Source organism: Mauremys mutica, chromosome 3 (genome assembly GCF_020497125.1).
Source record: "Mauremys mutica isolate MM-2020 ecotype Southern chromosome 3, ASM2049712v1, whole genome shotgun sequence".
NCBI classification, from domain to species: Eukaryota; Metazoa; Chordata; order Testudines; family Geoemydidae; genus Mauremys; species Mauremys mutica.
In genome coordinates this window covers 97,036,016-97,061,850 of record NC_059074.1, presented here as the reverse complement: position 1 = coordinate 97,061,850, position 25,835 = coordinate 97,036,016, and the positions used below count along the sequence as shown (strand labels likewise).

General features: G+C 42.8%; 1 protein-coding gene across 1 annotated transcript in view; it reads right to left on the bottom strand.

Annotated features, from left to right (window-relative positions):
* Positions 1-2,715: 2,715 nt before the first annotated feature.
* The window catches only part of RSPO3 (R-spondin 3), an 87,010-nt gene continuing 63,890 nt past the window's right edge, over positions 2,716-25,835 (bottom strand). Inside the window, exon 5 of the mRNA XM_045011825.1 lies at positions 2,716-3,779. Within this exon, the coding sequence (XP_044867760.1) occupies positions 3,586-3,779 (194 nt within the window). The 3' untranslated portion in view covers positions 2,716-3,585. The remainder of the gene's footprint in view (positions 3,780-25,835) is intronic.

The window sequence follows — 25,835 nt, the reverse complement described above, 5'->3', positions numbered from 1 at the left end:
TAGGGTATGGTATGATCTCTTCTACAATTTATATTCTATGGTCTTATTTCAAGAAGCCCATGTTTTAGCAGAGGGTGTATCATCTGGGACTTAGTGCTGATAGAGGCATTTGGATATTTTAGATTGCTGAGGTGAAACCATGCTATGGCAGGTCAACTATTGCTCAAAGGTATAAATCTATCAGTTTCCTCATCCCTGACTGAATGACTCATGAAAGCATGCTAGCACACTGTACCCTGCTCAGATTAAGCTAGTTATTTGAAAACAATACAGCTTTGAAACCAAAGTTTTGACTGATCTTGTAAAAAAAAATCCAATTGTTTTCTTAATTTTTCAATTATTATTATTTAAAGGGGCATTGTCAACAGATTTAGGCTCAAAATTTGAGCTGCCTTCCCAAAATGGAAAATACTCAGGCTTCTCAATATCTCTGTTGTCTAAAATTTCTCATTCCATCACTGAGAAATACGTAAATAAAATGAACTAACTTCTGGGAAAACTGCTCAAGCATGTTTTGTGCTCCCTCTGCTGGCTCAACAGAAGCTGTTGCGTGATAACGATTGATGCTGTGTCTGACTGAATATACAAAGATATGTGTGGAACGTGCTGGCCAACGCTTCCCGCAGCTCCTGTTGGCTGGGAACGGTGAACCGCAGCCACTGGAAGCTGTGGGGGGTTGTGCCTGCGGACATCAACGTAAACAAAATGTCTCGAGGCCTACCAGCGGATTACCCTGATGGGCTGCATGTTGAAGGTTGCCAACCCCTGAACAATGGTCTTGGCTTATGGTGCCCACCTGACTTTTTATAACTCTTACTGTTAAAATGCCATTCTTTTCTTAACTGCTTGAACTTGGCTTACTTGGTAATTTCCCTCTTTAAACAAAACAAAGCATTGATTTGCCTGTTGAATAGAATTTCTAAAGGAGGAATGTACCAGGTTCTCTCTTCTCTTCCCATCTAAGCAGCAAATGTAATATGTCTAGAGAGAGTGAGAACAAACCACACATGATAGATATTAGTCCTGGCGTTTAATGCACTACTGGAAGGAGCTCAGATACAATGGTGATGAGCATGGTATAAGAACCCACATAAAGTAGAGTATTTGCTTGCACGAAAATTATCTGAAGGGCTGTGAATGAAACATACTATAAAGGGGATGTGTCAAGACGGGGGAGGTGCTAGGTATGGAGTCACAGGGAATGGTAAGTGACTCAGCCTTAGTTAACATTGTCGTTAGTATTTTGGAAGAAAAGCTAAACCGCATGTTTATTCCAGTCGCCATTATATTAGGAAGTGAGCCAAATACCAGTGGAGACAGAGAATAATACAGAGGGGCCTATTGTCAAATCTCAGAACAATTATGTCACCCAACTAGTCAGGCTGTTATCTGGGGGTATCCACAATGACTGGCTATGGGGGAAGGAATCCTCCTTCCCAAGCCACAGAGCTAGCCTCTGTGTTTTGTGTGCTCCCCTGTCTAGGAGAGAATGACTGGCAGAGACACATACATCCCACATGTGCTTTCCAAATCCTGACTCCCATTCTGCACTGGCTACAGAGGAGGGGGCAGAATTTGGCACCCACAGTGGTTAGAAATGTCTAACAGAAATAACAGGATTAGCCTGCACCTGAAAAATGGAAGCTAGCACATTTGGGGAATAGTAATATGAAATAGATATTTGATGAAAGGGAGACACTGGGAAAGCAGTAGCGCCAAGATAACCCTTGGAATGTAAGTGAACAACAGGCAACTAGGAGGTTGACATCAGATACAGAGGCAACAATACCCAATAGGTTAACTTGTGCCTCATTAGCCACTGCTCAAGGTAGAGGTTTATGGAGATGCACTGCTCCAGTAGGATCTCTTGAGGCGTTATGCCTTACTCAGGCTGAATATCAGAGAACATTTCCTAATAAAGAACTCTATAATCTGTGTAATAACCTTCCAAATTAATGGCGGAAGTGCCAGCAGCTGGGACACTTGAAGAACTGGACAAAGCACGGGAAAATATTATTATTAAATATTTGCATTGTATTAGCACCCACAGGCCCCAGTCAGGAATCACAGCCTCTTTGTGGTTGGGACTCTTCATGAATTAAAAGGGTGGTCCCTGCCCCAAAGAAAATGTAGGAAATAATCCTGCATTACCAAGGTCCTTATCCAAATGCCACTGAAATCTTTCTATTAACTTCAATATGCTTTTGGATTGGACTCTCGGGGTGAAATCAAGGAGAGTTTTTTCATTGATTTTGATGGGGTAAGGATTTCACTAATGTCCTATTAGGTATTTTCCATCTTTATATTATTCTATAAGGATAAAATCCATTCCTGAGCAGAGAGCCAGCACAAAGCCTACCCACCACTTACACATCACTATAGCCTTCAAACTAGGGTGTAAGCAGGACACAAGTGGTGCTTGGGCCTTTTCTGGCCTTCTGACAAGTGGTGAATTTCACTTTGGCTATGTCAGAGGGAATAAGTGGGGCATCTGTATCATGATTTTCAAGCAAACAAAAATGGACCAAACTTTATCCACTCTATCCACAAATATATTTATTGTAGTGGCTTCTCTTTCACTACATATACATTGTTAAAGATGTAGTATCCCTTTCTCTCCGTGACTTTCATAAATCTGATTATAAAGCAGTAGATTCTTCCAGTAAAAAGGAAGAAGAAAACCCCCACGACTGTGAAAGACACATATTTCCATGGTCTATTTTCTGTTCTTTATTAACTCATCATTGTCTCCTACAAATATGATTTGTCATTCACTGGAAGATTTGAAACGTAGATTTAAGTTACACATAGTTATAAAAAGCATAGAACAGCACGCACTGTACCACTGTTTAGACCAGAAAACATTGTGTTGTCCCATAGCTAAGAATGCTATACGAGCAAAGCGCCACCACTTCTCCTTTAGGAACTTCGGTCTCTGAAGTTGCAGTTGCTTCCACTTCTTTTCCTTCTTTAACTTTCAACACCCTGCAGATATTCCCCCTGGTATTTCTCACATGAGTCTGGAACAAGTACTGGGGAACCCCAGGGTAATCCAGTTCGGATCCACCACAGGGTGCAAAACCTTAGATTCCTACTGGCTCTTGAAAAATGGTTTCCCTCCTGCCCCTCTCTGAATATTTATGTACGATATACGATGGGATACTTTGTCTCTGATTTAGACATCTCTCTTGTCTCATACTTTGCTTAAACAATAGCTTGACAAATATTTTACAGAGGAAGCAGGTTGTTCATCCAGATGTCATTCATTATATTGCTATATTTTATACCCTATTAATAAGTATATACAAAATTTCTTAATTGCCTTTTACAGATGCATGGCAGCATATAATGTAACAGTTTTAAAGTATCCCTTTTTTAGATTTTTTTTTTTTAATTCTTGGCTCATGTCAGTCTCTTTAATAAACTATGATTGCTTGGAGAATATAGGAACTATTTGGAATGTTGTTTAAGGTTTAACAATCACTGATAGCATTGTCCATTTGTGGTTTGAATGGCTTGAGCATCTGTCACGGGGATCTGGTTGAGATAGCAGCATCATAAGTCTAAAACAATCAGGTAAGGCCATTAGTGAACAGTGCTGATGGGTACTGGGTTCTGTTGTTTATCTTGGGCTTTTCTTTTCTTCGGCTGCATTTTGTTTTTGTTTTCCCGCTGTTCTCGGTTTTGTCTTCGGGATTCTCGGCCTTTGTTTTCCTGCCTTGTCTCCCTACTTTCTTCTTTGTTTGGCCTTTTCCCTTTCTCATCTCTATTTTTTTTCCCTGAAATAAAAATACATGGCACATTATAAGCAATACTCAGACCATCCCAGTCCTTGAATTCCGTCAGTTTGCCAACAGCCTGAAAAATCACCCTTTATTACAAGCTCATGATGCTGAGGGTTAAAACCAAACATTAACCCAGTTGTCTGGAGAGCAATCATAGGTATCCATCTGTGAATCAAGTCATCGGGTAAAGTCCTGACCTAGGGCCAGATTCTCTATCCCTGAGTCGAGCAAAGTGTCTGGAGTCTGGCCATAACCAGACAGCTGAGAATTCCTCTTGTGTGGGGGAAGTTCTTAGCTGGTACAAAGCCGGCATAGTTGGTTTCTATGCCAACTGCCCCCCAACAGAGGTGATTGTGAGCATGGCAGAATGACCTGCACTCCCACAGTTCTCATTTGGTGTGTGCTCCAGCTGATGTAAGTTAAAGCACTCCCTAGGATGCTATAACTTATGCCTGAGCCGGGAACCTGAGCAAATGTGGCTAGTAAATCATGGAGCTGTAACTGGCTCCCTGCTTATTCCCCATCTCTGAGCTCTGCTCAGCACAGGAGAAGATCTTGGATCCACAGTCTTAAAATTCTCCCTCTCCTGCAAAGGATTTCCTTCCCTGCAGGGAGAACTCCCTTGAATAATATTGACTCCAGCACTGGTATGTGATCATAATAAGACAAAATATTAACGTCTTAAGTGCTGAACCTTTTACCCATTGATACAAACCTGATGAATTCAATCACTTTGCTTTATTTCCTTAAATATCTCTGAGGGTAGAACTCTGAGTTTTTTGTTACCATCAAGGGTCTCATGAGTAAAGTTTTTGTTCCCTTAAAGAATATTTAAAGATTGCTATTGCTGTGGATTAGATGTGCAATGCATTTATTCTTCTATTTCTTACATTTACTGACAGCTAAAATTGGTTTTACACACTAACTTAAAGCTGAGTGTTTTTTTTGTATGAGAGAATTGATCCATATACTGAGCCCTGTGAGTGAAATTTACCCATATGCAGAAGAATCCCACGTATGCTTCAAAACAGTATTTTAACTGAGGTGTAAGTAGCATACGGGCCTTGTGCTAGCTGCCTACACAAGGGAGAATGTCACTGTTTGTGCAGTATTGAGAAACACCTAGTTAACTCTGTTTTATGGCATCATGGCAAATATTGTATGCTGAAAACAACAATCACTGCTTATTACAGCAAAAAATACTTTAGTCCAGGTCTCATAATTGTATATCATTAGAAATACCCTGGGTTTCCTGACATCTGTATCTGGAAAACAGAGTCAACCAAACCCAGTTACTAGGTAATAGATCTGTGTGTTGTCTACAGTGGAGAGGGTGACCAATATAGGGAACTAAGTCCAGCCCAGACATGAAAATAAAGGTGAGTCTCTGGTAACTTGTGGGGGATTGAAAGGAGGGAAGGAGTAGTTTCAGTCTAAGGAAAGATGAGAGAACAAGGTCAGCAGTGTCAGACTAAGGGAGGAGGAGACAGAACAGCATGAAAGGTTTCTTGGAGATTAGGGAGAGAGGCAAGGAGTAAGGCTAGAGAATGAAGGAGGAGGGGTATGTTGTAGCCCATGCTTGATACAAAGCCTTAACATAGTTAAGGCTACAATTTAGCCAGGGGCAGTGGCGGATTAACAAATTTGCTGTCCCTAGGCCCTCAAAAAATTGCCGCCCCTCACCCCGTGCCAGCTCACCTCTTCTCCCCCCTGGCAAGCCTGGGAGGGAGCGGGGAGAAGGAGAGTTGTGGTGCACTCGCGGGATGGAGGTGGTGTTGAGGTGAGCTGGGGCAGGGAGCACTTCCCTGCCCCCCCCCAAGAGTTACTCCCCGCACCTGCCGGTCCCAGCTCACCTCCGCTATCCCCTGAGTGTGCCGCTATCGTTTCTCCTCCCTCCCTCCCAGTGCTTTTGCGCGGCAAGCCTGGGAGGGAGAAGGGGAGTTGCGGCGTGCTCGGGGGATGTCGGCGGTGGAGTGGAGGTGAGCTGGGAGCGGTTCCCACCCCCCCCGCCCCGGGTTACTCCCCGTGCCCGGGGGGCCCAGCTCACCTCTGCTCTGCCTCCTCCAAGCACGCTGCTACTTGCTTCTCCCTCCCTCCCAGCGCTTTCGCGTGGCAACCCTGGGAGGGAGGTGGAAGGAGAGAAGCGTGGTGCGCCTGGGGGAGGAGGCGGGCCAGGGATTTGGGGAAGGGGCAGAGTTGGGGAGGGGGTGTGAGCAAATTTGCTGCCCCTGCAAATCTGCCGCCCTAGTCTAGGCCTTGTTGGCCTAGGTGATAATACCCCGCTGGTCAGGGGTATTTTTAGTAAAAGTCATGGAGAGGTCACAGGCAATAAACAAAAATTAATGGCCTGTGACCTGTCCATGATCTTTACTATAAATACCATGACTAAGTCTTATCTGGGTGGCCTTGGGGTGCCAATGCTTGGGGGGCTCCCAGGGGGGTGCTGCTCTAGAAGCCATCTGGGGTGCCGCTGCTCTGAGGATGCCTGGGGCCAGCCCCCACCGGCCACTGTTGAGGTGGTCCCCGGGGATAGCCCCACTGGCCACTGCTCAGGCAGTCCGCGGGGCCAGCTGCCTGGGGCCACTCAAGTAGCAGCTGGTACGGCTGGCCACGGGCTGCTCCAGCAGCGGCCAGTCTGGCTGGCTGCGGGGCCACTACAGAAGTCACGGAGGTCGTGGAAAGTCACGCAGCCTTATGCATAGTTTCCTGGCTTGTTTCCCAACCAGTCCATTCGTGACAGGTTCTAGCTGATAAAAGATTCAGCTGAAAGTTAAGATATTTACACTTCCTAACTTAAATATGGATGAATAACTGAGTCTCTCTTCTATTACTTCAGAAACTTGAAATATCCAAAATTACTCCAAATGATTTCAGATAGCCAGACAAAACAAATATACAACCGTTAGCAGCACCGGTGCTCCCTGAATGGCAGATCAGCACACAGTGTGAAGGACAGCAGAAATGAAATGGTGACTTGTGGCTTGTGCGCCTAGTTCTCAGAGAGAGAAGTCTGAAAGCGTTGGGTTACATACCATTTCCATGCTGAGTTCCTTTCTGGAGGTGAACATGCATCAAGCCCAGTTCTAATATTATATATCTATATGTCAGTGACCATTTTGAATTCAGTTCCAAACCTCTGTGAAGACTAGTGACCCCAAATGGTGGAAATCATCCAGACGTTCAATGTTTGACATTGTTCACTTGGTGATGGTCCAATATCATACAGCTGTGACCTCCTAACTGCAATGCTTTGGACACACTGGAAAGGCACTCCCTCCCCTCCTCCTCAGTCGCTGATTGATTTGGATTTTTTTTAGCTGCTCATGGCAACTCACTGATTTAGCCCTGGGATTTTTTTTTTAAAAAGTGAACTGATGTAATTATTACTTAAGACAGGCAGAGATATTTTTGGAAAGAGCTTGAAACTCAGTAATATTCCTGTTACCCAAAGAATGAGGATTTGGTCTGAGAAGTGCTCTAAAGTAACAGCATGAGTTTACTGTGCAACATATTAGTCCTGCACAACATAGCATTAAACAAAAATCAAGGGGGTGGGGAGTGTCCCTTGTGACTGGCCCTGTAGGATGCACAAGAGGAGTAAGGGGCACATGGAGCGTCTTCCCTTTTGTACTGCTGTGGAAGGGCTTGGCACAATCCCAGTGGAGAGTATCAGAGGGGTAGCCGTGTTAGTCTGGATCTGTAAAAGCAGCAAAGAGTCTTGTGGCACCTTATAGACTAACAGACATTTGGGAGCATGAGCTTTCGTGGGTGAATACCCACTTCGTCGGATGCACTTTGTCTCCCAGTGGAGAGTGCTTCACTACCCTACGGGCTGGTCTACACTAGAAAATTAGGTTGATACAGCTATGTTGCTCAGGAGTGTGAAAAAAATCACATGCCTGGGAGATGTAGTTAAGCTGACCTAAGCCCTAGTATAGACAGTGCTAGGTTAATGGAAGAATTCTTCCCTTGACCTAGCTATCGCCTCTTAAGGGGATGGATTTACTACAGCAGCAGTTGCATTTCTAGTGTAGATAGAGCCTAAAGCTGGCTGGATGTGGAGGGGAATCTACTGAAAGGGTGGTAGAGCTGCTGCATCAACATGCACTCTGCAGGAGCACTAGGAGAAAAATCAGGCTGAGCCAGCCAGTTATACCTGGAGGGTCCTTCTGCAGCCCAGCCACTCCGCTCACCCCTCCAGAGAGGGAAATTGCTTAAAAGCTACAATCCAACGCTTAATGCGTTACACCAAAGCCAGTGTTGCCAATGACTGAGAACAACCTGCATTGGTGCCCCTTAGCACACAGTGGGGCAGATTGCTGGGCCCAGCCACCCTGCACTTGGTGTAGGACCCAGGGTAAGGGAGAAGGTGGATCTAAGATAACTTCCTGTTCCCCAGTCATTGGCCTGACTAGGAGCTGCAGCAATTCCCAGTGTAATGTAAGAGTTGATCTAAATCAAGCTGGCTAGAGCAGTCCTTTAGGAACTAAGCCATCATTCCTGGGTAGAGCTTGTCAGAGAAATTTCAATGGAAACATAATACATCAGAATTCACAATTCCATCAAAATCATAACACTTTGTGAAACTGAGTCATTTTCACTGGAATTTCTTTTCAGAAGAAAAATTGAAAAAAAGTTCCACCAATGTCGAACCAGTCTCTTTGAACATATTTGGAACAAAATGTTTTGATTTTTTGCTTTAAAATTACTTTCTTTTGAATGTTTTTTATTTATTTTGCATTCTATTATATATTTTAAAATACAAGATCAAAAGTCAAAATCAAAATGAAATGATTTTGTCAAAACAAAAAACATTGAAATCAACCCAAACCAAATTTTTTTTTGGAATTTTCATTGATGGCAATTTTGAAGTTTTCAGGTTTCACCCCGATTCAGAACAGAGGCAAATTTGGAAATCCTTCACAAAATGAAATTTCCATCCTTCGCACAGCAAGAGATTCCTGGACTCTGTACAGGGTGACCAGACAGCAAGTATAAAAAATCAGGACAGGGAGTGGAGGGTAATAGGTGCCTATATAAGAAAAAGCCCCCAAAATCGGGACTGTCCCTATAAAATTGGGACATCTGGTCACCCTAACTCTGTAGGCCCTTTAAACTTGTTTTGCACTGGAAATGGCTTCCTCTGCATAGTTCTTCACGTGAAGCTCTTAACACAGCCTACCACATATGCTCACATATTGCCATCTTTTGTGAAGGAGCCTCTGCACTAGAATGTTGCATTCTGCTGCTCTAGAAAAACAATTCAACCAAAAAGACTAATCTTTGCGCTTTTTGTAAAGCAGGCACTAATCTTTCATCATGAAGTGCTGGTTCATTAGCTCCTTTAACTACTCTTTTTATAAACATGTATATAATTGTGTTACTTTGTTTCCATCCTCTCTGGGGTATAGATTCTTGTGGCAATTAAAGGTTAGGGGGAGAAGGGGAAAGTTACTCCTCCCTTAGTTTTCCACTAGTAATTGGGAGGAGTTTGAGCTGAATTCTACTGTGAATGCCTCTTGCTGCTTGTTGCCCTTCTCTTTGCCTTCCTAACCCTTCCACTCCCTCCCTAAGCCTCCCCCCACCTAGTCACATGGGCAACAGCTGGTATTGATATTTGGACACTTATTTATTAAAACACAAGTTGATGCTTTTTGCTGCATTCTCACACTGACAAGGAACAAGAACAATAGCTTCTCTGTTCTGTGTGAACATCCTGTGACACTTTTGGTGAAAACAAGGCTTTTATGCCCAAGAAAAAAAATTCCTCCCCAGATACTATGTAGTGTACTATGCACTGTCCTCCAGCCCAGAAGTGGTGGCATTGCATTAGAGCTTTGTATCTATAGCTGCAAAGTGCTTAAGGGATTCTATGAAACGAAAGATGCTACATGAAATATATTGTCTTTATAGATGGCATGCACAGCTTTTTGTATTATGGCACCTATTTGCATCTAAAGAAAACCAAAAGGCAGGGGGAAAAAAAAAGTTAATGTTGAATAATGATGTACATTAGAATGAATAAGAAAACCCATAAGAAAATGTTCAATTTCTGGTATGCAGATTATTTCATTGTACAGAAACTCCCTTGATGCATTAACAAAGAGTGGTCTAGAGGACAGGACATTACACTAATAATCAGTAGAATTCAGTTCTTTTCCTGGCTCTCCTCTAAACTTACTGTGGGGCCTTAGATGAATCATTTAACCTTTTTGTGCCTTTCTTTTCCTGTTTATAAGATGGGGATAATAATGCCTACCACCTTTGTAAAGCACTTAAGATCTAGGGATAAGTAGTAGTATACATATGCTAAATAATATTATCTCTTTAGGAAGTTACACTGGTTCCCGCAAGGAGCTGGTGTATCATCTGACAGATTGATTGCTCCAGTAAGCAGAAATTTCCTGATGAACGGCATGCCTGTATCTGCCTATTGGCTCATTTTGCATTAGTAACTTAAATAGAAACTCTCCCTCAAAAAACGTTTTCACAGCTCTTTCAAAATTATATACGCATGTTTGCATATGTATACAAATTGTGGAAGGAAGATAGAGTGAAATAAAAGGAGCATCCACCACAAACTGCTAGGGCTCAAATGTATGTATGTATGTGTGTGTGTGTGTGTGTGTGTGAGAGAGAGAGAGAGAGAGCGAGAGAGAGAGAGAGAGAATAATATTTTTCAGTTCAATAGAGAACTGCTTTGATTAATCAAGTAGTTGTGTTACACTTTCTTTGGTGAACTACAAGTAAAATTCCACTTGGGGGCACTTTTGAGCTTTCCTAGGTCGTTCTTTTGGCTGCTGAAAGGAAGAGTTTTTAGGTTGTAAAAAGAGGAATTTAATTGTAAAAAGGAGAATAATCCTGTTACTCCTAGAGGAGGGTCCCTCCAGGCCAGGGTTGAAAGAAGTAGGCATGGTAGTATAGAGGAAGCTTCTTTGCCTAAGCTATATCTGCTCTTGAATTAAATTGAAGACTTCAGTTTCAAATGCTTCCAATCCAGAACCCTTCCCCAGCATTATATTCACTATTATATTTCCTTTTCTATTTAGTACTGTATGTATATTGGGACAGTTTTACAACTCCAGCAGGAGGATATGAGGCGGTGGTGTATTGTGCTGGGACATACTGATATCACCACTTCCCAGCTAGTTGCAGCATGCTGCTGTAGCGAGGCCTTAACACAACATAGCTTAGTATGTCTTATTGGTTAATAAATCCATGTGATGAAAACAAGAAGAATAAATAATTGTAATTAGAGCTGGTTGAAATTTTCTAAAGACATTTTTCCATCTGAAAATGCCAGTTCACCAAAATCTAAAAAAGTTCTGCAGAGTAGCTATTATGGACTAAAAGGAGTTTTAGTCCAGAATAGTTTATTTCAGAATAGCTACTCTGGTCCATTTCCCTGTGTAGATTGTTATTACTAATAATAAATGACTTTGTATAGTGAAGTAAGTAAGTCTACAAATAAGCTACCAATTTGAGAAATACTTCAGATCGAATTCTGATGATGAAATTTAGCGTATACTAGTGTATCTGCTTACACAACAGATCTTACTGCTTGAAGGTGCTATGTTTTTGTAAATCTCATTTGTAATCCATGTTTTAAGAAATCCCTAAACATATATTTATATAATCCACATTTGAAAACATCTTTAAATATGTAGCCACGTCATAGATTGTTCCAGAGAAGCATTTACATTATTACATCCACTGTTGTGCTTTTGGGTGATAAATATTTTCATTTCCTGAGGGGGAAGTGAGTAGAACTGGTATTTTAAACACTATTTAAGAAAATGCCCCACACCAAAAACATCAAGGCTGACACAAGCAAACTAAGCAATGCAGGTTCCAAAGATGGAAACTTGACTATCCTATCTATTTCAGTCCTGTTGTACTCACCTGTAATTACTGCAGGTGACTCAGAGCACTTGTCTGTTTACATATTCCTAAGTATGGGCTGAAATACCTAAACACAACAGGAAGCATTAGGAATAGAGTTTCATCCTTTGAACTGCCTTGCTTTGGTGATTGCATCACAGATCTAGGTCTCCACTATCAGGGTTATTCCTCTGTAAGGTTATGGAAACTCCAGGGGCTGGATCCTCAGCTGGAGGACCTGGACCTATGAATTTCAACTGACTGAGTTTCTATGGAATGTCCTCTGTGTTGGGGATAAAGTTCTATCCTTTAATGATGAGACTTGGATTGTCCATCCTCTATACCTGTAGATCCCCTGCAACCTGTGCAAACCTGGGGGGATTCATCACAGGCAAGGACATCTGAGCACAGGCATTTACTTCTGCACTGATGCCCCATCCCCCTTTTCCTAGCTTCCTGTAGGTCCTGGTCTGTACAGTTCCTGCAAGAACTGCTGCTAGGAGTTCCCTGACTGTGGCTGCCCTTGAAGACCTCCTCACGGGATATTTCATGTCACAGAGGGGGAATTCATGCAAGATACAGCAAAGCACTGTTCAATGGAGCACTGAAGCACATTGGTAACTTTAAGCAAGTGAATAAATAACCTCATTTACTTCAGTGGGCCTGCTCATGGGCGTAAAGTTACACACATACCTAAGTAATTGGCTGGATCAGAGGTAGAACTGTTTCAAGGTGCTGTTGCTTGATATCTCCAAAGTTACTGGAGTGCAGGATCTCAGTCATTTGAATGATACTTTAATTTGTGGCACATTTGCCAATTAATCACAGCACAAACCATTCTTTTATGTTTGTCCATGAGCACAGTTGTTAAACTTGTAACTCCGTTTTAACTTATGTTGAATCCTTCTACCTTCATAGAAGGAGTTAAAAAAATTAATCATGAAAAACATCATCAGGATAGGAGAAAGAATGTGTGCTGTGAATTCGATCAGGAATTCCCAGTGGAGAAAGTTGAGACTGGAAGAGCCAACCTCTCAAAAATCTTTGCTGCCAATTATTGCTTGTTCCTGGGTCAGTTTCAAGTCACCTACAATCCATTAATGCAATATTATGTAAATTCCTAGGACCCTTCTCATTTCCAAGAAGCATGACCCATTTTCTGTAACAGTGAAACTTTAAAATATACGCCCACTGAACTTCACAAATGTCTGCCAAAAAAACAATATTAAGGACTCCTGTCCAAATGATCCTGTGCAATGCAAAAGAGATCATCCTTTCATTCACAACCCATTAGCAAATGACTCATCTATTCAGCGCCTTCAAAGTTTAAACAGCTCAACTTTCTCTTCAGTGATCATTTTATTCCAAGTTATGGGTTATTACTTGTCAAATAATGGGACTGTTAATTCACCACATTCATAACTATTGATTATCACAGGTTCTTCCCAGATTGGCTACACAGAAGTTTCTTGCTCATTGTTGGATTGATATGATTTGTGACAGAGCTGTATGCTCTCAATAAGGTCATTACATAAAAACAAAATAAGTCTACTTATTATAATATTCCACCAAAAAAAGTAAAAAACAAAGCAATTGCTCTTGAGATTGTTAGCATAATATACTCACACAAGATTAATGAGAAAACAAAGATAGAAATAACAGTCAATGGAGCACCTCTGAAGGCCATGAATCAGTTGACATCATTTCAGGAGCCCAATGTACCCCAAATTTAGGGAACTAAATCAGATCTTATATATATATATATGTAATTATTCAGAAACATAACCATATGTGCCGATGTTCTGTGACAATAATAAGGTTTGAACCGGCCCATTATCCATAAGTGACATTCCAGGTATCCATAATCATGCTTCTGATCACTAACCTAAGCATTTGCATCCATCAGTTTCTTAATACATCATATATGAGAACATGGTCTAACTGCCTTGTTACAATATTGCAAAATCCTCTGCCCCCAACTGTCTCCCTATTTCAAGATAACCTTTTGCAAGCTTGTGGTGTACCTGTCCTTCTGCAGTCACTTGCTTGTTACACAGAATGAGAAGGCACACTTCATATACTAGGGATAAGCTCTTGGGCCTTGCTTGGTTCACTTAAAATAAATCCTTAGCATGAGCATATCACACTAGGCCTCGGACTAATAAAATAGGCCTTTGTCATAGCAAAGCCTAACAACCCAATGAGTTGTGTTTGCCTGCTTCCTCCCAGCTAGGGTGACCAGATAGCAAGTATGAAAAATCGGGAAACTTTTTTTTTCAGGAGGGGGAGGGGCATAGTTGCGTATATAAAACAAAGCCCATAATATCGAGACAGTCACGATAATATTGTGGTGTCTGGTCACCCTACCAGCATGTTTCAAGCAATTCAAACCTATCAATATTATGTCCCTATAGTGTTATTACCAAAGGTGTGACAGGGTCACAGGTCAACATAACCACTAGAAATGTTGATGGGCAGAGAACGCATGAATGTCACAGTTTACGAATTACCCAAATATTAAATGGTTCAGCATGTTGTGCATTTCTCACACTTATTTAAATCGCTCTTAAAGCTGCACTTATTGCTGAAGTGGCTCTTGGGCAAAAATTTAAAAGTGCCTATGTGACTTAGAAGCCTAAGTCACATTGACTTTCAATGAGACTTAGGCTCCTAAATTACTTAGGCATTTGTGAAAATGGGACTTAGGCTTCTAAGTCTCTTATTTGCGTTTGAATATTTTGCCCCTTGTCTTCCTTGTCTAGCTTTTGGGCTAAATCATCCCTTTGACTGCATGGCCATGCAGGGATATTAGGAAGAATAAAGACATTGGGAGTGAGCAGGCAGGAATCATCAGACACTGCACCCCAACTACTCACTACCTCAAGCAGGTTTCAGAGTAGCAGCCGTGTTAGTCTGTATCCGCAAAAAGAACAGGAGTACTTGTGGAAAAGCTTATGCTCAAATAAATTTGTTAGTCTCTAAGGTGCCACAAGTACTCCTGTTCTTTTTACCTCAAGCAGGTGGGTAGAAAGGGGCAGGGAGTGGGGGAAACCTTGGCTTAGCTGAGCCATTGCATGGGGTGTCAATTTGCTGCAGCTATAAGCAAGCAGCAAGTTTCTATAGTGCTCGAGTGACTGGGATGCAGGGAGGGAATTGTGTTTTTCTCAGGCATAATTCCTTCCCTATGCTGCTTGTGGGCTGGCGCAGCTATACACCCTCTTCATGGACAGGGTTCGCTGCAAAGTCACAATCTAATCCTAATGTAGACTGTCTGGATATTTCTGTCTTGTGAAGTCGCACACACACACACTGTCAGAGTTTAAAAAATAATAAATAGTAACTTCTTGTCAAGTACTCAATTAGTAGTGGCAGATTTCTCTGTCTATTTGTGTTTTCCTCGATCTACATTTTATTGCCATACGTTGATCTGCACACTAGAGCATTTGGGGGCCTATTTTATTATGCTGAGACAAGTGAATGTGTTAGCCCCCCTTTTTTGGCTCATGACCAATGGTATGACGACAATAGCAATTTTATATTTACGTACAAAGTGGCATAAATTAGACATAAGTTCATTTAGGGTTGATCCACTGCATAACCATTTTTAAGACTAATGGAATTATATGAAAACACAACTTTTTTTTAAAATGGAGATATGTGTTATTGGCACAAAACCTCTCACCCTAATGTGGTTTCAAAGTATTAGCAGGAATCCGTAATAGCTTATCCTATTGTTTCAGGCAAGAATAATCCAAGCCTCCCATTAGCCTTGCTTGAGGTCATGGATATTGCCCTTTTCAGAGACTTAGTTCAGCTGGTGCAGGCATTTGAGCAAACCAGAAATGAAAATGTGATGCTGCATTATGTCAGAACTGCATGTTTAGTCTGCCTTTCTAGAAATAATCAGGAAAAGTTATACATGATAAGAGACAGATGCTACTGCCTCGGCAGATATTTGAACTCTTTCTAGTACAATACTAAAAAAGAGAAACGACCAAAGAAACTTTTGTTCATTTAGATTTATCAAATTTGTAATCAAATAATTTTTAAGTGAGGGATGAACAATGGCAGCTTTTAAAAAAAACTTTGACTTAAAATAATTGCAATAAACCAGTGTGTAAATTCTTGGAATATCCATACAGCCAAAAATTTCCAATGCATCTGTAAACATGGAGTGCTATAGCACCAACTGTATGCTATTTCCCTAATTGACTATGGGTCTGGCGCAGGCATGTGTCAAGTACCCTTAGTTGGTGGAGGACCTGATCTTGAAGGCAGGTCGCTAATGCAGACCCTTAAGCTTGTTCCAATCCCAGAGAAGTCATCAGATCCTGTTGCACGAGTGGGGGCTTAATTTAGGACTGATGGTATATATGCTTGTGATGATTAAACTTTGATAAAATTTGTATATCAAATCGTCAGGTGTGCCAGAGTTGGTGCAAAGGCAGGAGCGGGGAGGGAAGGTGGCTTTCCACCAACTTTCTGCTCCTAGTGCAAATTTAGAGCAGCTTAAAAGTCTGTTCTACGTTGTACCTGTTTGAAATGCTCCTTTGAGGCTGCTACACAGGGGAGCAGAAAGACTCTCCAGAATGAAAAACACTCCAGCCACACCCCTTTCTGCTCCCAACATGTCCCCTACACCAAGGAGGCTGGAAATGTGTAGTGTGGAGCTGGCTACACTGACTTTATGACACTTGAGACTTTGGGCTTGGCTACACTGGGAACTAGCCTCAGCATAACTACATTGCTCAGGGTGTGAAAAATCCACACCCCGAGCAACATAGTTAAGCCGACCTAACCCTGGTGTAGACAGCACTAGGTCAACAGAAGAATTCTTCTGTCAACTAGGTACCGCGTCCTGGGGAGGTGGACTACTTACACTGATGGGAGAACCCCTCTTGTCAGCAGAGGTAGTGTCTACACTGAAGTGCTACAGCAGCACAGCTTTTGCCACAGTAGGGTTTCAAGTGTAGACAAGCCCTTTGTGCCATTTTCCTTATCCAAAGGGGAACCTCTGTTGCCCATGTTAGAGTGCCACAGAGCAGATTGATCAGGATAAGTCTCTGGCTGTCTCATTGTGGTTCATTCATTTGGTCTTCTAAGCTAATTTGTTTGTTCTCTCACATCAAATGTAGCATGTGCTGATTGGTGGCTGGCTGGCTTCCAGTATACCAATACAATCTGACTGATTTCTCACTAGTCACTCAGTCGTCAGTGCCTAATAGATTCTGGGAAAGCTGTCCTCTGATGGACATCTTCATCAAAATAATCAGTTCAGGACTCACCTGGGTTTTGTTAAATAGTAGACTATTTAAAGCCACAAAGAGCCAAATGCTGCCCTCTGTTACACTTGTGCAAACCCAATGAAGTCACTGGTGTAAACACATGAGGAATTTTCCTGGTGGTTCTTTTCAGAAATGGGTTGAAGTGGGACAGTTTCTCTCTCTCTCTCTCCTCCACCAAAATGAGTAAAATATTAGACCTGGCTGGAAACAGGCATTTCTGTTCTGAGGGAGATTCCAAAATAAAACAAAAGCATTCCAAAATGGAATGAAAGTTGAAATTTCCCCTGGAACAGGAATTCTGAGATTTCATTTAGAAAGTCAAAGCGGCATTTCTACATTTTCAAAAATATTTATGAGGCTCTCTTGGCTGTTTGGAGCTCCAGCAGGAAGCCGAGCAGCACAGGGAACCCGGGAGCCTGGCAGCATGGGGAGCCAGGGAGCCAGAGCTCCCAGACTGCTGATCAGGAGCCTGGAAGTGCTGGATCCTTGACAGTCCACCTGGTAGGCTGGGACTTTGGGAGTCCTGGCTGATGAGGAGCTGTGACTGGGGTTCCCAGGCTCTTGGCTCCCCGTCCGCTCACCAGGCCGGTTGCTGAGGAACCAGGAGAGCTGGCAGGAAACCAGGCAGACTTCTGATGGAAACTTACCTGGCAAGGAGGTTTAGAAATTTGCCTGGTTTCTGCTGGAATTTCATCAAAATCAACACGTTCCTGTGGAATGTTTCGATTTTGATTAATCGGCATTTTCCAGTGGAAAACTGCACCATGGGGAAATTTCTAACCAGCTCTATAAAATAGAGAGACTAGCATTTTAACAGTAAGGATCATACGCCATATTTTTTTTCTTGTTTTTGGGCAGATTTTTCTGCCTTCCCTGAAACCTGGATTAGAGTGACCAGCTAACAAGGGTGAAAAATCGGGACAGGGAGTGGGGGAGTAATAGGCATCTATATAAGACAAAGCCCCAAATATTGGGACTGTCCCTATAAAATCGGGACATCTGGTCACCCTGACCTGGACTGACTTTTCTGAAACCAGGGGTTTCTGTCTATGCCCCCAAAAAGGTGATATTTCTTATGTAATAAATAGTTTTTGTCTTTCTTTTCTCAAGTCTCTAGATCTCTAGTTTTCTCTTCCTCTCCTTTTTCGCTCTTCCTTCGTCTTCTCACCCCATTCTACTCTACTTCCCCTTTCTGCTACTACCTCTCCTTTCATACTATCCTCTTTTACACATTTACTCCTCTTTTCTTCTCCCAACTGTTACTTCCTGCATTCAACATTAGTAGATGTGCTAGGGCCAAAATTCTTCATTGACTTATGGGGTAAAATTTTAAAAAACACCTAAAAGACTTACGAGCCTAAGTGTCAGAGTCATTTTACCCACCCCCTCTAATGGAACAGTATTCCATGCTATCCTGAGGGATATTATTCATGAAACTTTGGATCAGGATTTTTTGCACGAGGGTGGAAGTCTGCAACCTAAAATGAACCCAAGATACTAAGTGGATTTCCTAAATGTAGGTTTTATCCAGGATTTTTCAAGTTTATTCTATTTAAATTCCCAAAAGCACAAGCACTGGGTCTAAAGTTGTTTGTAATAACAGCATTTGTACACTGTAATTAACAGCAAGCTTTTATGAATAGACCATAGTGGAATGTAAAGAATGAATACTTTCATTAATCCACATATTAACATAAAAATCCAGTCCAGTTTATTTAATATTGTACTAGACATTTAAAATCATGTCCCTTAGACCTGTTTGGAGCAGGCTGAGCTGAAACACGGCTGGCGGCCTATCAGCACTCGCACTGCCACCAGTGGGTGGTAGAATGGTGGATGGCAGTGCAAAGGTCGGAGGTTCCCTCCAAAGTCTAGTATAGGTCAGGCCTAAGAGTTTGTCCACTACCTAGCAGTAGGGCACCATGATCCTGATTGAGGCTTCAGGGTATTATTGCAATACAAGTGAATTATTGCTATTATTTTATGTCCTTATCCTTAGAAGCACAATGAAGGAGTATATGGGGCAAGAAATGTGAGAATGTTCACAGCAACATAAGAATGGCTATACCGGATCAGACCCTGGTACAGCTTGCCCCATTAAATGGCTCATACCAGAGCTTCAGGGAGAGTGTACAGAACAGAGTAGTTGGAGTGATCCACCCATCTTCCACTTCTGACTTTTGGTAGTCAGAGGTATAGGGTTACCCCGAGCATAAGGTTGCATCCCTGACTATTAGCCAAGATGGATCTATCCATGAACTTATCCAGTCCTTTTTTGAACCCAGTTATATTTTTGGCCACCACAACATCCCATCACAATCAGTTCCACAGATTAGTTGTGCGCTTTATGTGTTCCTTGTTTGTATTAAGCCTGCTGCCTATTAATTTCATTAAGTCACCCATGTTTTTGTACTGCTGAATTCTTCTTGCAGCCCATGTACACCTGTCCAAAAACTGTTACCTGAACCAGTTTAAAACCAAGCCAAGCTAACTCAATTTTAAGCAAAGTTTGCTCACTGTCCATCTATAAACAAAAGCATTTTCAAACCAGGTTTGAAACTGCTATGTGTAGCCCATAGGACTAGCTTGGCTTTATTATATTCACTGTTTTGCATTATATTCAGCAGTAGTGCAAGGAACCTACAGGCCTGTATCCTGTAAGACATTAGCTTCAGCAAGTTAACGTAAGGCTGAGGCCTATGAACTTAGAATAGATAAATGGCCCAACAGGAAACCCCAAGTATTGGGGAGCTGAAAACAGAGTGTTTAAGGGGAATTTCTGATCACAAGAACAACCAACCACAAAAGTGTCCAAGAGTCCAGCCATAAAAATGTCATAGCAACAAATTGACGAACAAAACAGCTACATCTGCAGATTTCTAACCACAAGAGGGCCATGGTAACGAATGGATGTATATGATAATAAGCTGAAATCATTGATATACTAATGGAGAAGGAGAAGGACACTGCAACATTAGTAAGGTGAGGATACACAAATAGGGAAAAGGAAAAATACTCCTACTGAATATGCATCAAACATAGTGGTGTCAACGTATCATGTTATAAAAGTTGCATTCCAGCCTAGGGGCAGTAGGAGAAAGAGATGTAGTCTTTGCAAGGGGCCAGAATGATGGCTACTGGTGATGGGAAGAAGGTGACGGTGATGAGGACGATGCTGGCTAGCATATCAGGTTGTTCTGCAAGGAATGGTGTGGGTATATGGACGTGCAGATGTACATTCTGTAGCATCTCTATCTACCTAACTGAGTTGGGGTGTTTGTGTGCTAAACTTATTAAGCAGCAAAGAATCCTGTGGCACCTTATAGACTAACAGACGTTTTGCAGCATGAGCTTTCGTGGATGAATACCCACATCTTCGGATGCAAGAATCCGACTTGCATCTGAAGAAGTGGGTATTCACCCACGAAAGCTCATGCTGCAAAACGTCTGTTAGTCTATAAGGTGCCACAGGATTCTTTGCTGCTTCTACAGAACCAGACTAACACGGCTACCCCTCTGAAACTTATTAATAAACTGTTTGTAAATACAGAGGAGTTCCTATAGTGTGAGTTTTGCAACTGTGCACATCGGTGTTCTTAACTATATAATAATTTGAATAATACTGGGCCTGGTCTTTGGACAAGAACCTGTTAACCCTGGGAATTCTTAAGTAATCAATATAATATATATGTAATCTATAGACTGGGCTACATATGGGTAATTTGTTTCCCATCCCACTCTCGAATGTGCCTTAGGCCTAGTAAAAAAGAGAAACCACTAACAATTCCCCCAAATGTGAGTGTATTAGCCTGTTACCTGGTATCTCTGCTACTACCTGGTCAGTTTGTGTGGCCTCAGAGGCACAAATACATACCCCATTGTTACCCTTTCACCACCTGTGCATTTATTCTTTCCTTACAAAGCTTACCACAAAAGGAGGTGTCCCCACAGCCTTCACTACTCAGCCCAAGCTCCCACGCTCCCACTTATATCCTTCCAATACCGACTATTGTATTGTCACTCAAGTGTCAGTAATTCCCAACAACAATTGATTAATTGGCTTCAATAAAGCCTGCACTTTTCCCAGTGCTACAGCAACCTCAGCTACTGCTCAGGAACTCAGGGTGCTACTAATAATGCCCTGTCACACACCTCCTCCTCCCCTTATTTCACCTGTGGTCTTTTCTTGCCTCTGAAAGAGGTCTTCTTTGCTGCCAGAACCTGCCCTCTTTACGGAGTTTGGATTCTACGGGAGGTTCTCCTGCCCTTTGGGGCTTGCATTCTATTGACCATTGGTGAGGGGCTCCTGGATTCCACCTGAAAAAGGTACACCTAGAGGGTGGAGGTTTCTCCACATCTCCATCTTGGCCCATTGGTCATCACACCAATCATATCCCTCAGGTCTTTCCTCTGGCTTATCTCTACTCTTGTGAATTGTCCCTCTAGAGCCACAGTCTAGGGATCCTCTCTTTCCCTGACTTATCTTGCCCCTCGTTCAGGACTGTTGGGGTAGGTTTGCCCACCAAGGCTTCTTTGTCAGGACCCCTCTCTCTCTTTGGCTTGTTTTTGATCCTATGCCTTGTCCAGGGCTTGTTCTTCCTGGGAGTCGGCCAAGCTGCTGCCTTCCTTTTCCTCTAGGTGTCCCTGATCTAGCATTCCCTGCTTCACCACCGCCTCCTCCTTGCATTTTTCTCCTCCCCACAAATTTTCCAATGTGTCGCATCTTTCTGAGCTTGTTGCCATATATTTACAGTTATCACACACTTCACCTGGAGGACTACCTGGAGGGTCTACACTCATGAGTTTTTTATGTGGACCCATTGATTGGGGTCCTTCCCCCATCAGCTCTCCTTTTCTCATAAGGGGGATAGGAGTCCAGTCAGTTCCTAGAATTACTGAGGAAGGCAGCAACTTTACTATGCCTACTTTCTGCCCCTTAAATTTTCCTTCTACTTCCAAGAGGATGACAACCAGGGGGCGTAAGTGCTCTTTCCCCTTGTATACAATAAATCATTATCATCGCTCCCTCCTGTGGCCACTGAAGTTTAACCAGGATGCTTCGTACAAGGGAACATGCTTCCACTGAATACACAATACCCCTTGTCATTCTTCAGGCAACTTTGACAGGAATTGTCCTAATCCCAGGTTGCCTCTTTTACATCTGTCCACTTACAGAACTCTGCAAACCCTCAGTCCATGCAGGGGCAGTATCTCTTTATGTGCCCTTTGTCCTCACACTGGTAGCAAGCTACTGCGTGGGCAATTGGGGCAGCCTTGTTCATCCTATGAATCCCCTTCCCAAGCTTTATTGCATGAGGTTCTTCAACCTTCTTTCCCCCTGTTCTTGAGCATAGGGGTACAGAGCTCTTTCCATGGGAAATCTGCCTCCACATATTCCTCTGTTAATTTTATTGCTGCCCCTAATGGTTCTGATGGATGTCTCCAGACCCAGAGCCATGTAGTCTCAGGGAGGCTCTCTGTAAACTCTAGAATAATGGAGTCCACTAGGGCCTCAATGTCCTGGCTATCTGGCTGTAACCATAGAGTAGCCCAGTCTGACGATTTCTGTGCAAAGGGATATATCCTGCAGTTCCTTCTTGCCACCCTGAATTTTTGGTGGTATTTCTCTGCTGACAAGCCCACCCTATGTAAAATAGCAGCCTTCAATTATCATAATCTTTGGCATGGTGCTCACTCAGGGCCACATAGGACCCCTGAGCCTCGCTGGCCAGATAAGGGGCTAGCCAAAGTTCCCACACACTTTATCCCATCTGGTGGTAATAGCCGCCCACTCAAAAGTTAGTAAAAAGGCATTGGGGTCATCCTCTGGGGCCATTTTACATAATCCTAGGCTCACCACTTGATTTCCAGTCCCTGGGCTGTTGCTGTACCTGGGCTTATTCTTTGGTGAACTCTTGTAATGTTTGCTGCTGTTCTGCCTGTCAACCCAGAAGTGCTTTTCTCTCTACCTGCTAGGTTTTCTGCATCTCTTATTGTTGTTCCACTAGCCAGCGCAACATCTTGTCCATTGTGTGCAGATCCCTGGCCTTCGCGCAGGTCATCCCTCAAGTCTCCTTCTCTAAGCTGAGAGGGTTAATGCTCCCAGATGAGCTCCTGCATCTCACAGGGTGCCATAGGGACCGACTTTGTGGGTGCTCCAGGGCTGGAGCATCCACGGGGAAAAATTAGTGGGTGCTCTTCACCCACTGGCAGCCAAGCTCCTCCCTCCTCGCCTCCTCCCCCCCACCGAGCTTGCCATATGCCCACTCCTCCCCCTCTCTCACAGCGCCCCCCCCCGCTGCCTAACAGCTGTTTGGTGGTGCTTAGAACTTTCCAGGAGGGAGGGGGTGGAGCGGGGACGCAGAGCGCTCAGGGGAGGAGGTGGAGAAGAGGCAGGGCAGGGGCAGGGACTTGGGGGAAGGGAGTGGAATGGGGGCAGGAAGGTGGCGGGACCAGGGTGGGGCGGGGACTTTGGGGAAGGGGTGGAATGGGGGTGGGGCAGGGGTGTGGGCAGGGCCTGGGAGGGTTCGAGCACCCGCCAGGCAGAGGTGAAGTCAGCGCCTATGCAGGGTGCCTCTGTCTGCTACCCAGTGTACTGAACCCAAGTGTCAGTATTTCCCCAACAGTAATTGATTAATTGGCTTCAATTATGCCTGCACTCTACCCAGTGCTGCAGCAACCTTAGTGACCAGAGTGCCACCAATAATGCCCTGTCCCACAGCTGCTTTTGCTAGGGGCAGGCACTACACTTACATTATTCCTTTATTCACCAGTCTAACTCTTTTAGTCACCAGTGGCTGATAATAATGAATGATAATATTTTTCATATGTATTTCACTCCATAGTGCTTTGTAAGCTGTATGCATACATCCCTTCTGATATGTAGGCACCCTTGGGTAGGAATACACCAACCATCTAATGCACAGCACACTTCATGATAGTAAGAGGAATGGGACATTTTGGCCAAGAATTCCATACTCTTCAGCAAGTGCTATGGGAGTCTTTAATGTACAGGCAGAGCAGACAGAGAATAACATTTTCAAAAGCTCCTAAGTCAGTTAGAAACCACAATCAGTGGGAGTTAGGCATCTAAATACCTTCAAAAGTCTAGCCCGAAGTACCTAAGTGACTTTGGAAAATGGAACTTAGGCTCCTATGACACTTATGCACTTTTGAAATTTTACCTAGGACTTTCATTTCCTAGGTGTCTTTCTAGAGAAACCCCCCATACACACAGTAAATGGACTGTATCTATCTTGAAAAGGTGAAGGGTTCAGTTAAACCTGATGGGATGAGAGTGATTTTCAGTGAGAAAATGTAGGCACCCTAGGGCCATAATCCTGCAAAGTGCTTCATATAGGTGGGCCCCTGTACTCATGTGAAGGCCCATTTAAGTCAATGGAAAGCCATATAGGCACAGGGGGACTCCATTGACACACAGTGCACCTTGCAGGGCTGAGCCAACCATCTGAGCCAATGTCAGGTTTTGCTGAGTCTTATGCTTGATGGTTTTAGTTTGGTTTAAGACCATTAAAAAGTAACAAAAACATGTATTGCATTAGGGAGTATGGCCTTGGCCATGTGTGAACCATGTTAAAATACAGTATCCACGTCACATCTCTGCCTTGGTTCCCCATCTCTAACACAGAGACATTAATACTTCCCTACCTTTGTAAAGTGCTTTGAGATCTACAGATGACTGGGTGTGATTCAAAGCCCATTGAAGTCAATGAAAAGACTCTCACTGACCGCAATTAATGTTGTATCAGGCCCCACAAGAAGACAAGTATCATTATTAAGTGGAGTAGGAAACTCATGGTGCTCTTTTCCTGAGGGTCATTGCTTGCTCATGCTTGAAGGTAGCAGTGGCTGGATTACCCATTGGCATACTCCCCATGCACCCACACACCAAACTATTGAAGAAATAAAGTCAGTTCCTCTGGGTTTAAACAAAATCCTTCTGGTTTAGCAATCCACATTTCTACTTAGGCAATAAACATCTGCCATTCATTAATATTAATTATAAATGGTCACTATTGCATGGGATCCAAGTCCAGCAGCTGAGATTTTTCCAAATCTGACCTCATTAGAGTTTGTATAAAAAGTGTTCAGAAGGATCCTTCTAAGCTTGAAGCCAACAATAAGTGCAGTTTGCAGTGCACAGCATTTAGATTATGCACTTAGAACAAGAGCAACCCGAAAGGGTGATGGGAAATGGGGGAAGGGAAAGGGAAAGAAAATGAAGCCTGGGAGGGTATTCCTTCAAACGTTTAAACATTTTAGACCTTTATGTAGGCTAATAACAAGGAGAGGCATTGTCCATAATGACACTATGCCATCCCTTGAACATAACTGTAAATGAAAGGTTGCATGAATTAAAGGTTATGCATCTCATGTTTCAGGAATGTAGCTGTGTTTCATGTCTGAAGCCTGTTTTCCTTTTAAACAGAGTTCTTCAGATGACAAATGGGGGGTGAGAATTTCAGAAAGCAAATGGGTAAAAGTAAATACAAGCTTAAGAACAAAGTAGAGACATGAATGTAGCTGTAAATCTTCCTACTGGGGCTACTGTTTGCCATAGATATTGGCTGAAATGTCACTAATGGCTGATTTCACTCTTTACCCAAAAAACCAATGGGACAAAAAACCTTATATAGTTAATAATTAAAATCTACAGAGAGGGGGAATTAAAATCATGGACTGTATGTTTCACTTGTAGACAACTGTCATTCTCTATTGCAAGGAACTAATGGTATGATTATTAACACTGATTTTTTGGAATATATTATGAATCATGATTTCTGCAGTCACTGAATTTTTAATCAATAATTAGTTCTTAGGGTTGTTTTTTATTAAGTTCCCACTAGTGCAAAAAATTATGTTA